The sequence below is a fragment of the Phallusia mammillata genome, chromosome 1, assembly GCF_965637545.1.
Source record: "Phallusia mammillata chromosome 1, kaPhaMamm4.hap1.1, whole genome shotgun sequence".
Taxonomy (NCBI): domain Eukaryota; kingdom Metazoa; phylum Chordata; class Ascidiacea; order Phlebobranchia; family Ascidiidae; genus Phallusia; species Phallusia mammillata.
Window position 1 is genome coordinate 17802661 of NC_137252.1, and position 14126 is coordinate 17816786.

A 14126-nucleotide genomic window follows, 5' to 3' on the forward strand; every position below is an offset into this window, starting at 1 on the left:
GTCGCTACTAACAGGTTGCATAAAGATAATTTTAGGTTACCGTTTCTAGAAAACTGTTTGCTTCCAAGAAAAAAGGCGTAACATTTAAAGGGCTGCTCCTTACTAATGATCTGAATACATTTGGGCCTGCTTTATTTGCTGTGAAACATATTTTCCTAAAAGATCTGTTTACGACAGTGCAGAACGAAAGGCGTATCAACTGCATTTCTCACAAACGTTGCACGTTTTATTGCCTGGCACTATTAACCTGACTGCCCCTATATCAAATCAAGGAGGAAATATTTCGTCAACTGTACAGTTTGATCAAACGATTTTGTTTGTTGGTCGAGAGCAATAGCCAAATTAGCATTTTAAAAGTAAAATTGTTAGGTCAATTTAAAATACCAGTTGGTTTAAATTTATACATACTGCAAGTGCTCGAAGTTACGTGCATGAACAAAGTAGCAGGCAACACCGAAATTATTCTTTGTGGATTAGGCGCATCCCCCCAAAAAACATGAGCATTTCAAATCCACTTTTTATACAGTAGGCTACACCTTCGATTTGTTGATTAAAGCAAAGAATATGCTAAACCTGTCAGGCACTATTCCTCACAATCAATTCAAGGTATTTGAAGCAACCCCGATGCTTAAACTTGCTGTGCTGACTATATGCTACTCTGAATCGGCCATCCAGCAGCAGCCGTATCTTCTTCAATCTTTAAATCCAACTAAAATAGTTCAATGTAAGTATGGACAAATTAAATTATAATTACACGCGAATCGGTCATATCACGATGCCAAATTACTGCGTATGAAGGCATAGCGAGCAGACAAAAAGAAAAACAGCTGATGTCCAAATGTCAAAATAGAATATTTCAAAATTCCTGTGAGTGATTGGCTGTGGTAAAAACGGTTTTTGCCAAGTTGCAAACAAGAACGTCACGTTTGTTGATTGGTTGATAAACAACGGCTCTCAAGTATTTTTGTTGAGTTTGTTTGGATTTGGACCGAAATTTTGTTTAAATTTAAACCCAATACGTTAAAGCAAAGTAGGCGTGCTAAGGAGCCATTATTTCTTCACAAGCTGCTAAACACCTCGTTACTTTAATGTTAATAGCCTACCAATGACATAAAAGGCATCGGGCGATTGTATAGGCCACAAGTGCGAACTTTGAAATGTCTTTCTTCTGGGCACGACCAAACAATAATCAATTTTGCATGATCTAGTTCTCACAAGATAATTCTTGCACAATCGTTTCAAAATTATCAGGCGCAGTTTGAAAATCAAAATAACCTCCAGTCATCTCTGATCAATTGTCACCCTGTAATGAAAACATTAAGTGACTTCAATGAGGCGAATACAAAAGTTTTCCAGGCCTTCGAAAATGTTTGCAAGCATGATTAAGTTCAACAATTGACTTACCCGCATTTGAACTTAAAACGATTTTTGAATTATCCTTTTTACGTCAATGCAATCGGGAAGGGAAATACTTCCGTTTCTGTACGCAACAAGGGTCACTGCATCAAAACACAAAAGCCAGTGTTTTCAGTTCAAGGTCGTGGAGAAGTGATTTATTTGCATACAATTTTAATTGAGAATGGAAAATATTTTCGAAGTAACAGAATCCGTCAATGACTATACATGAAATATATATATATTTCGCCTAACTAGCATCTTCAGTTCGTATAAAACTACAGGAAAAACATAATAAAAGACGAAGAACAGTGATCGTCAATGACCATCAGTTGGAGGGTCTGATACTGTTCAGTACAACCATATACATTTTTATGTTCATCTCGACGCAATTTATTGCACGGCGACAAAACGGTGTCCCAATATAGACATTTTAATCACAATTTTTGCAGCAACGCACGATCAATAGTGAAGTCACCATCTTTACACAAAACAAGCGATGAACTCCATAGCACCATATGTCGAAATGGAACATCTCTACCGTATATATTAGTGTATTGCCAAAATCCCTTGTTAGACAGTCTACCGCTCTTCCTGTACATGACGTCATCCTCGTTCGCATATGACGTCAATCACGCTCGGTTCCATGACGGTAGGTTCAACGCATCGATGCACGCAACTTGCAATGACCTCATCAAGCAAACCGTGAACAATATTTTCGTCGGAAACAAAACGCCAAAGATAGAGTTGGAGATAATGGCAGTCAACCTAAATGCACGAAAGGATAAAAAAGTGTCCTGGGAATGCAGTGCTGCTATTCAACAATTATGGCAATGATTGCGCGGCCAGCAACAAAATAAGACACAACAATGGCAAACTAATGATGGATATATAACACACAGAAACTGGCTGGCATTGGGTGAAAACGACACATGATATGCACGAACACTGTTATTTAATCACTTTTGTTTTTACTTTAGGCCCCGAGTTACGCATATCATGGATGGGCTATATAATGCCAAAAATGCAAATCGGGTGGGTAGACCCAAGTTAACTAAAAAAGAATGACGTCAAACAATACATTAGGTAAAAACACGATTTTCATCCTTAAATTTATTGACTACTCAAACCATTGCCTTACAAATTTACCTGTAGTTGCTGCAACCCAAATTTGCTGAAGGTTTTTAGTCGAACGCATTCCAACAAAGTCTTGAGAGCAATTTTTACAACCCCAGTCAAAATTGATGTTCGGGAAAATTCCACTGGCCCAAAAACGTCAACACGTTCCGAAAACAATTTCTGAATATTGCTTAGTAAACTGTTGTCCATCGTGGAACTGTAAAACATAAAAAAATATTTCAATGTTTTATAGCCAATGATTGTGGTTAGATTCGAGAGTAAACAAAATACGCAAGAAATTAGCTGCCAACATCAAATTTTAAAAAATGCAGCAGCGTGTTTACACCTAATCGACGAAATTAAAGCAATAGGTTTTTTTGTGGTTAGAAAAGAAATGCTACAAAACTGGTATCATGGAGTGCTTTGAAACAAAGATGAAGTATATCTTCGGAGTAAAAATTCAATACAAAGCAAATTTTGCTGAATAAAAATTTGAATTTTATGAACAACACGAAAAACTTCAGAGCAGCATGGCGTAGGCGAGCAATGAAAACTAAAAATATTCTCTTACCTTGGCGCATACGCCCCCCAGTGGCTGCGCTCCCGTTGTCTGGAAACGGACACAGGATGAGTTCTTTTACTGCTGTCACTACTTCTTGCTGTTCGAACCCCTTCTTCATACAAATATCCAACCTAAATCAACAACAAAAGGTAAATGCGTAAGAGTTTTTGCCTCAGACCCCTAATTCAGTCAATCAACAAAGCAATACCGGAGGTAGCATCGATTTGATAACATGAGATTAGAGGAAATTATTTTATGGTAATTTTCGGGTCACAGAGCTAATTAAAACATGGCTGGTAAAAAAAATGATTCCAACCTGTTGATCGGATTGGGTCACCTCCTCGACTACTCTACGCATGACTGCGCGCACTTGTCGCGGTTCAACGCACTTTAGCCAGTCACGTGCCTCAATACTAGTGCGTATCATGCGGGATAATGACAACCCGCTGTATTGCACGTAAGATTCCAGTAGTTTGTGGGCAGTTTCCCCCATTTTAGTCGTCAGATCTCCCACCTGTACATAGATAGACAATATTTGTAATTGGTTTGCATAAATAGCTGCGGTAAGAACATTATACGAAATGATACGAAAACACGTGGAGGGCATCAAAAAAGTCCAAAATCAGAAAAGCGTATCCAATCTTGCAACGTGCTAAAGCATAGCACAAACGCCAACACAATCCAACCAAGAACATTTTTGACAATCAGAATCATTCCTGCTATCTGTCCGTCAATTTAGGCAATTTACGTCATTTTGGATTTCAAATCCAATGACTGCGTCGTTATGCAATGGTTGTTAGAAATCGTTAGGCCCGCAAGATAATTTGTAACGTTTGAAATTCGGTGATCACGTGATCTAACAAAAAAACTAGAAGGGTGGCTTAGCACATTTTACTATAGCATATACACTACAACCTATTCTGCAAACTGTAATATATTCTCTATATTTATTTATATTGGGTCCTATATTAGCCAACATTTTTTATAATCTTGATTTGTTTCTGCAGGCAGAAACTCATGGGTCCCCAAAACCGCAAAGTTGTAAACAGACAACCATAAGAAACGGTGCTATAAAGTCAAACACAGTGATTGGTAGTGTTCCTAAAAAAAAGTTATGTAAAGTACAAACTGTCTAAATCTCATGCAATTGAGACATTGTTATAAGTTTGTGTGCCTAAATAGCATAAAACACTGACATCTCAAAATGGCATATTATACAAACTGTCAAAATGTATTGTTGATTAATTCACACATTTTGGGGGGTTGGTAGGGTAAATAATAGGGCTGCAGAGTGAAACACAATATTCGACAGCTACAAATGCCAAATTCATAAAACTATCAAAAATTCATCCAAATCGGCCGTTTTTTAAAAAATAGGTGGCTTAAGCAGTAAATATTGGGCTACATGGTGAAACACAATAATCGACGCCCTAAAATGGCATAATGAACAAACTGTCCAAAGTTCATCCAAATCGGACATTGTTTAAAAAATCACCCATTTTAGGGGTCTACTGGGGTAAATATTGGGGCTACAGTGTAAAACACAACAAACGATGCCCTAAAAAAGCACAATGAACAAACTGTCCAAAGTTCATCCAAATCGGACATTGTTTAAAAAATCACCCATTTTAGGGGTCTAGTGGGGTAAATATTGGGGCTACAGTGTAAAACACAACAAACGATGCCCTAAAAAAGCACAATGAACAAACTGTCCAAAGTTCATCCAAATCGGACATTGTTTAAAAAATCACCCATTTTAGGGGTCTACTGGGGTAAATATTGGGGCTACAGTGTAAAACACAACAAACGATGCCCTAAAAAAGCACAATGAACAAACTGTCCAAAGTTCATCCAAATCGGACATTGTTTAAAAAATCACCCATTTTAGGGGTCTAGTGGGGTAAATATTGGGGCTACAGTGTAAAACACAACAAACGATGCCCTAAAAAAGCACAATGAACAAACTGTCAAAATTTCATCCAAATCGGACATTGTTTAAAAAATCACCCATTTTAGGGGTCTAGTGGGGTAAATATTGGGGCTACAGGGTAAAACACAACAAACGATGCCCTAAAATGGCACAATGAACAAACTTTTCAAATTTCATCCAATTCGGACATTGTTCAAAATTTACCCATTTTAGGGGGCTAGTGGGGTAAACACTGGGGCTATCGAGTCAAACAAAACAAATGGCACATCTACATAACTATATCTACCATCTGTGAAAATTTCATCCAAATCCATCAAACATTTCAAGGCAAAACGAGGTGGACAAACTTTGGGCAGAAAAAAAAAAAGAAAAAAAAAGAATAAAAAGAAAAAAAAAAAAAAAAATCGAGTAAAATCAAGATGTGTCCCCTTCAGGGAAGGGGACCCATAATGACATCATACCTGGGACGTTTTGTCACGTGATGGAATCATGAACTGTTCGTCGGTTAGAGTGAGAACATAAGCCACAGTGGATTGCTCGAAATCCCTGCAAAGACGAGACAGCAAGAGTAGTAGTGCTGGAGGTGGGGTTGTCGTCTTGCTTAAGTTTGACGAATCACAGAAACTCAAAAGTGTTCTGCAAAATGAAATTATATAGGTTTGAAAGAAAATAATAAAGAAAAGACATAGTTTAGACATTTTCCATGCAAAAATTTCACTAGATATGTCAAAAAAGTAGAAGCACATTTTTTCTGTCAAAATGCAACAAATGATTGGCCAACACTTTAGAAATGACTTACTCGCTGATATAGCGAATAAAGTGGACAATCACTACTTCTCTGACGTCATCGCAGCAAAATTCACGTCTAAAAACAAACAAAGTCGGTGAAAGTTATGTGAAATAAGAACTTCATATTTGCATCGTCACCAACCTGAAGTAAGTCATTGCTGAAAAGTTAATGTCACGAACAGTAAATAGTTGAACATCGGCCAATACCGACTTGATTTGATTCAAAATTGCCGAAGCTGTTGAATTAACCAAGTCTAGTAGGTTAGGGTGGGATTGGTTGCTTTTGCCTGTTAAAGAATACACGTTTTTTGCTATTGCAATTGAGAACGGGTTGTTACCTCAACGCCAGGATTATATTCATCAAAAATGACCTTAAAATATCAAGAGCCTAAACTTTGCAAACAAATCTACAAAACGTAACAAATGCTTTAACATTTTAATCAACGTATTGTGATATTTAGGATATAAAGACACACGTATAGTTACGGACAGTACCTTCAGTAAAAAGACAAGCGTCATTGAACTAGCATAACCATACTATCCACGTAAGCATTGGCAATTGACTGCTTGTAAAGCAAAGAGCATTGCAACACGCAACAGCCATAAAAGGGCAACAGTGGGTAACAAACACCCAATGCGCAACAAAACGTGATCGATACCCACACGCTCTACACACAGGGAAACCAAGTCAGACTAGTCATGATAAGAAGCTCTAGAACTAAAAGGGCCGGACCTTTCGGGGCTGAGATGGCGTGTCGTGCATCCGTGAGACAATCAGTGAAAAACTCCTTCAAGGCGAGCTGGTAATGTTCGCACCTTGCTTTGGCCACCTTTACAATTATTTCTCCACCTAACTTCATTATATTCACGTTTGGTAAGAGGTTGGTGGTCGCTTGTAACCTGTAGAAACAAACGAAGTGAAACGAATGCGTTTTGAAAGATTGCATATCTTATTGTTTCCCACGCAAAAAGGTCTTGAGAATTAGGAGATAATGGTATCGGTAATGAATTACTCGCGGTAGATTGTAGTGGTGTGGTCGGTGCGGCATTTTCTCACGTGTGGAGTTATGTACGATTTCCATATTTGGTAAATTTTGCCTGGTGCACGTCTCATTACTTCTCGGCCAAGCCGCAAGTGATTCAGGTTGATTTTACCACACGTTGGGTTACCAGCAATAAACGAGACTTCAGATGAGGTTTACCTCTGCACTATTCCACAACGCTGTTTGCATGGGCATTAGTTATAAATTAACTGTTAAAAGTTCGAAAATATAGAAGGCAAACCGCTTACAAAAGTTTTAAAGGTAAAAAATATACCTAAAGACGTTCACAAAGCGATCATTAACTTGATTTTAAGTCCTTATTCGAAAAAAATATTTAGCTATACAAATATAAACTTGTTGTGCAAACACACATTCTACAATAAATGCACAGCAGAGTGAAAAGTGCCCAAAACCGACCTTCTGAAAAATCGATCCAGAGCACGAACGATTAAAGCGTTGTCGCGGGATCGCTTGTCAAGCATTAGTCGTTTCTCCACCAATGCAAAGTAAGTTTCAAGCAAGTCTTGGACGAACGACAGAAGTTTGGTGTTAGCTACCTCACATACGTCGTTGGATTGCTAAAAATACATATGCAATTGAGACTATGCCTCGATAAAACAGCATGTACAATCCTTACTACAGAAGACCTTGAAGTACAAATAGTTCACATATAAGCATTATGGGTGATTTGAGAATGAGAATTTTTTTGCAGAAGTATGATACCGACGTTCCTGTCGTAATGGCTCCTTTTGTGAAATGCTAATTAACTGCAGAAATCTTTTACGTGCTCGGAATATACGCGATAAAAGATCACTACATTAACCAGTATGAATGGCTCATTAGCGCCATCTAGTGGGAAAAAAGTAAAAAAATATTTGGACACATGAATCAACACATACAGAGCAGTTAAAAGGGGTTTTGTAAGCAACAAAACTGACCAAAAGTGGACTGAATGATCCATCCATTGCAGCAGTCATTGAAGAAACCTCTGTTTGTTTAATGAATAGATTTTCATATGCAGCAATTGTAAGAGAAAGATTGCTTAAAAACCCATTGCTTCCACGATCCATAAATTCAAGAACATCAATCAACAAACCAGGACCTGCGACAAATGTTCATTGATTTTAAAAATAAAACAACTAAATTGTCAACACAAAACAATTTACTTTTAAATTAAAAATATCTACTGAAAATTGCTAACATTCATACACAAAAAAATTAAACACAGGAAATTTGCCATTTTTTAAAACATGTGGTGTTTCAGTCAAAGATTGGTGTTTGCTTTGCAAGTTAAAGGCAGCACACTTATATAATACATATGAAAATTAACAATTAGCAAGGGGTATACGTACCTTCACTTTCATCACTTGTACCTGCTGAGTTTTCCCCTGCAAGATATGATCGGAGTTCCTGTATCAACATGGAAAAACAACTGATGCATATTTACACTCCAGTATTTTAACAAACCAGGTTACATACTTGCAAATCTTCATCCAGTTTGCTTTTTGCATGTTGCAAATAGTCATCGCACAGAAGACCAGCTGGTTCTCCGAGTCTAAGTAGTAGGCCAACACATTCTGCCAACTGATGTGTGTTGGAATCCTAAACATTACCAGTTACCATTTAGTCCTTTTTAAACTTTTCATTTTTCTTTTAATTTTATGAATCCCACCTTATCATAGAATGTTTCTTTCAGTTTGGAAATTATTTCATTGACAATATTCTTGCAGTCACGCTCAATCCCACTGAACGATTCCATATGCTGGTAATGTTGAAGAACAGCCCTTGTTCTTGTGTAGTACGAAACTGCAGCAGCATAGGACCCCATTTCCAAACACTTTTTTAATCTTGCAGGCAACTCAAAAAGAAACTGCAGCTTCTTTAAAAGTGAATGAACGCCCGACAATTTTGTTATTTGCTGTCTGTTAGTCTAAAAACAAACAAAGAGGCAATAATCAGTATACATGGAAAAAACGTAAACAAGAAACATGGTTTAGTTTTTACACTTAACATAAAAAAAACAGTCCAATTTTTAATTCTTGGGTTTGGAGATTACAGTTTCATTTCATAACATAGCAGACTACCTCCATAGTTGAGTTTATTTTTGCATTAAGTTGAGTGATGGCTGCCATATTGCTTGTAAGCTTCTCCATTTCATCTTCCATTTGACGAAAATCCCTTTTCATAGTTCTGATTGTGTCTGTTGCACTTATAAATTTGTTGTAGTTCTCATATACCAAGGTCTACAAATGTAAGAAATATACATAAAAACAGTAAAGAAAATGCAAATTTTTTTTAGGCCAACTGGCTTTAAAATTCAACCAACTATAATAGTACAGAACCCAGGAAGAAAGTAACACCTGCATATCACTATCCAATGTTCGAATTTGTTTTGCCATGTCATTTTCAGCATCCATAAGTTCAGATAAATTATTTTCCTGCAAACACAGAAAAATAAAATAGTTTCAATAGAAGTTGGGAACTTGAGTAACACAAAACCAACCTGTTTAAGTTTTCTCAAGTAATGATCAGCATTGAAATTGGGACTGTCTATGTCCAGAGGGTCATTGCTTGGTTGTCCATTTCCACCATCCATTCCATAGTACATTTTTAACATGTCATTTTTGCGCAATCTTCTTTGATCATTTTCTTGATCAGGACCAGCACCATTTTCAGAAGACTCTGACATATTTGTTATGTCAGTACAAACACAATGTTTTTATCACTGTTATTTGAATGTACAATATACAAGATTAGAAAGAGAAAGGCGATCAGCAAACCTAAAGCTAGTTGAGAGTTATTATTTTTCTTCAGATCCAGTTTAAAAAAATGTATTATTGGCATTGACAGTTTGACACACACTGAAATTCTGGATCAGCCCAGTAAATTGTACTGCACACAAATTTATTAACAACAAGATTAAAAGTTACCCTTCGATATTGTCTCGCAAATCAGCGGAGTGTCGTTAAGTATTTGAACAAGATAAAAGTGAATTAACAATAACAACACAGTTTCAAAGAATCACAATTTTTCATCTATCCTTGCATTTCATGCCTTACCATTATCAACCAAAGTATATATAAAACAAGGTCTACAAAAGTAAGAAATACACATAAATAGACTTTGTTATAAATAGACTTTGTTTTATATAAACTTTGTAATCAACCGGTGAGCTGTTATTTTATTACGAATTTACGACACTAGTGGGCCATGGTTGGGTGCCAATTCGCACGGTTGGGTGCACACGCGCATGGTTGGGTGAACAATGATTGAAGCGTTTGTTATGTTCTGGAAATAATTTGTTGTTTTCGTCCAGTTTTCAGACCAGCTGGTACAGAAAACAGAAAGGAAAGATCCTGATTACTCATGGACTTGGGTGAAAACTAGCTACCCGGGATAGGAAAAGAGCTTGGGATTCGACAAAAAAAGACACCTTGCCAGTTGCCAGAAAGTTTCAAGCACCGATAGAAAAAGCCGAGCACACAGTAAAGCCCATTGTAACGAAAATAGTATTGTCTAACTATGCTTCATTGATCAAGCACTGTTTAATTTAAGAATCGCACTAACCATAATTAAACCTTTCATCTCGATTTACACTTTTTTTTCGTTGGAGATTTCCCCCCAAAATATCGTAGGCTACAACATCTGAAGGGGCTATGTTCACTGTTAATGTCAAAAAAAAATATATATTTTGCACACTTGTATTGACAGCAATTATGCTAAACTAGCGCATGCAAACTTTTTTCTTGTATTTGTTTCTTTCGCAGCACAGCTCTAACAGAATTGCAAACAATCGTAGCGAAACAGTCAACCGCATTGATATGGATGCGCGTTCACCGACGCAGGTGCCCACGCAGTAAAACATAACGGGTATTAGGCAAGTTTTTGTCAACCAAACACAAATTACACCAGTGACAAATCTAACTTGGATAATGAATTTAGGAAAAAAGATCCATAAACAAGTTTCATTTTACTGCGTTCAGCTTTAAATGGATTTGTAAAAAAACGAAACAAAAAAATTCTTATTATCTGGTTGGATTCTTCGGTGCTTCACTTTACCTTATTTTTGAGCGGGGGATAACAGGGCCGAAACAGGTAGCCTACGGGCAAAATATTTACACGCAATTAAAAGCTCGGCAGAACTTACGAAGTTATTGCACAATTAAGACAAGCGAACAATGATAAAACACTCACAAAATTCAAGCACAAACGGGGGGTTTTACTACTGCCGGTTTTCGAAAAAACATGTGGTAACTTGTCACCGTAAAAGACCAATTCTACTTTTGTCGACCTTTACATAACAAAAGAATTTAACGCGAATCATAAAACCAGTGGTGAGACTGAGGCTATCGGCATCAAATGAAAAACACAGTGCGAATTAAATCAACCCACGCCGAGAATAAAAAAAATTTACAACTCGCCTTGTGCCTGTATGCAAACAACTGTCGTGGTGAAATTTCTTTTCGTGATTTTGTAAATGAGTAAAAGGGGGCAATAAAACGTCAGAAAGGTTTTGTTAGTGGTGCAATCCAATTTGCATACATGATATTGAAAGTAAACAGAACGAAACATAATAAATATTTTACCAACTGTTGCAACTGTTTAAGTTGATTAAAATATAAATTAAGTAATTTAAATTTACAAAATGGCTTGTCCATTGCTTTTTTAAGCAGCAATTAAAGTATGTGGGGTGTCATTTACCTCTAGCAAGGTCGTGTGTATTCTATTACCCATTCAAGACATTTTAAATGAACTTTTCAATGCATTTTTACCGAAGAGTGTCTGCCTGACTTTAACGCTCGTTGGGAAGTTTTGTTGCGTTGAGTTCCATTTACTTGACTTGAAAATTACACAATAACACAAAAACAATCCGAAATCGAAAAACATTTTTTCACACACTTTAAAGAATCCGCGATGTGGACATACATTCAGTGGACAATTTGAAATCCAGGTTCTGTCAGCAATTATTTGTAGAGAATCATTTGCATTTTAAATGTATGTATGCGCAAAAATTATCAGGAAAATAGTCGCAATAAAATGATCGTCACTGCTAACGTCGAAGCAATAAACAAAGTATAACTTTGTAAAAAAACGACCCGAACAGAATTAGGTGGTACTTTTTTACTGATGTTGGAATATCCACCAATTGTATTTAACCCGTACTTTGTGATCGGTTGCTTGTTGATGACATCATTGCACAAGTAATATAATATATCCCTCGATCCAGCGGGCGAATAATTGATCGAAACTGTAGCAGTGCAGTTAACCAATTTTTTGTCGTTCAGTTTTGCATGAATAACCATTTCTATTTTATTGGTCCGTTCGTTGTATAGACGCTGTACATTTCTACCGATCTGTAAATAAAGTGCAAAATTTTTATTTTGTACATATTGTGCCAAATATGCTGCAGGAAAAAGAAAACTGTGTCCTAAGCAACCGAAAAATTACTTATTTTTTCAACAACTTCAAAATATAACAGCCCGTTTGATGTTAAATAAAACTGTTATTTCACTTGATTTTACTGTAAATTACCTGTCGATTGTATGACACCAAATTGTGCAGGACAAGGCTTATATCTTCTCTTCGTGCAATTTCCAGCACAGTTTGACTAGCAAGTGTTTTTACTTCTTCCGTGTCTCGATCAAACGCAGCATCGGCACATAATGACAGAGCACAAAGTATTACAACTTTCCATAAACTGGATTCCATATATTTTGCGGCCTATTCCAATCAAAATATGACTGGTACATGAAAAATCCTTTCTGTGCTTGTTAATTAGACGTTTGGTTACTTACAAGTCTTAAACTGCAGTGACTGCGGATGTTACAGACGTGTAATCGATAACCACGAGTAGAAGCCACTGGCAGCAACTGCTTTTCTGTCAAACAATCGTCATAGTTAAACAGCGCTCTTACACAGTAAGCAAACACAATGCTAATTAAAACAAAACTTTAGCTGTTCAACTTTGATAAGACAGTCAATGCATCAGAGTTCTCACAATTAAAATATTACTCCTTTTTATCATGTTGCTCAGGAATTTAGTATAGAATATTTTAATACAACATGCGAAAGCACGCAAATCTATCCAGATGTAATTCGATTTGTAATTAGTTACTTGACCTTTTTGATTCATTTAAACACGACAGTACGTTACATCACCGATTTGCAAAATTTACTACATTTACTACGCTTCCTATGCTTTGTTGTTGTGCTACAATATTCAATTTGCATTCGTTTTGTCACGTTGTTTCTTGTGTGGGTTAATTGCGGCACATTTGCACAAGCAGTAAATCGAGTTGCAACCTATTTGAACTAGTTCCATAGTATGACGGTTCCGATTAAATGTTGACAAAAACACTTGTTTTATTTCATGTGTGAAGCTATACGGCCCCAACAATTAATCTTAACATATTATTATAGTAACTTATTGTCAGTAATTTTCTGTCAGCCAACAAAAAAACATGATACTGTAAAAGGTTTGTAGGTTCTGTAACGGTATCCTAGTAACGATCATAATGTTAAGTGGGAGAAAAATTAAGTTTGATTGCAAATTTACAAATTTTTTACAAATTAAACGCAGTTTAATTCGAAAAGGTTGCTCAAGCGATATCTCAGCGTTTTTTTATTTTGATTAGCAGGACTAGGGCAGAAAAAAAACAGCCTGTTAGAATTGAACCCGTTACTGAAGTAGCATTAGTTAAAGTTCAAACTTGTATGTAAATTTAACAGCGTATAGTCCAATAAAAGGTTTGATTTCAAAACAGTTTCCTCTGTTAATCATTAACTCTTTAAACGACTGCACGTACATAATCGTATATTGACTTGGGGACAACTAGGGATCAATAGCAATCCTGTATATTTTCTCCCTATACCAAGACAATGGCTTAATATCAGGCCCAAAAAACACAATGTGCAACGCCAGGGAAACAGTAAACCATAAATTTTTTTATGAGAATTCATTGTACGAAGAAAGAATAAAAGGTAAAAATTTATTAAAAACGAACAACAGGCGTCCAATTTACTGGCGTCTAACGCCTAACTCGGACACACTGTTCTACCTCCACATACCAACAAACCTCTTAAACAGTAATCAATTCGGTTTGATAAGGCTCAAAGAGTCAAACGGTTTGATAAGGCTCAACAAACTACAAACTTAAGCGATTGTCTGTTAACATATATCACATGCTTTGAAGAAGTTGTACCAAATATACAAACGAATAACAAGAACGCAAATTCTGATTGATGCTTAATGCTGCTATATGCACAAAACTTTGTGTACAGAGTAATT

At 36.5% G+C, this 14126-nt stretch overlaps 2 protein-coding genes across 2 annotated transcripts; both read right to left on the bottom strand.

The window, feature by feature from the left end:
* Nucleotides 1–1531: 1531 nt before the first annotated feature.
* Nucleotides 1532–9625, bottom strand: LOC145236153 (vacuolar protein sorting-associated protein 51 homolog). Its single transcript, XM_080099638.1, has 16 exons — nucleotides 9342–9625; nucleotides 9199–9276; nucleotides 8923–9081; nucleotides 8511–8768; nucleotides 8318–8440; nucleotides 8191–8248; nucleotides 7777–7940; nucleotides 7256–7416; nucleotides 6529–6695; nucleotides 5938–6082; nucleotides 5806–5871; nucleotides 5468–5642; nucleotides 3393–3590; nucleotides 3086–3207; nucleotides 2545–2731; nucleotides 1532–2163 (listed from the first exon to the last, which is right to left on the bottom strand). Exons 1-16 carry the CDS (start codon nucleotides 9525–9527, stop codon nucleotides 2002–2004), a joined length of 2409 nt encoding a protein of 802 aa, XP_079955764.1. The 5' UTR covers nucleotides 9528–9625; the 3' UTR covers nucleotides 1532–2001.
* A 927-nt stretch (nucleotides 9626–10552) lies between these two features.
* LOC145232148 (uncharacterized) lies at nucleotides 10553–12721 on the bottom strand. The gene is made up of 2 exons (XM_080096670.1): nucleotides 12371–12721; nucleotides 10553–12192 (listed from the first exon to the last, which is right to left on the bottom strand). Exons 1-2 carry the CDS (start codon nucleotides 12545–12547, stop codon nucleotides 11854–11856), a joined length of 516 nt encoding a protein of 171 aa, XP_079952796.1. The 5' UTR covers nucleotides 12548–12721; the 3' UTR covers nucleotides 10553–11853.
* Between the last annotated feature and the right edge of the window lie 1405 nt (nucleotides 12722–14126).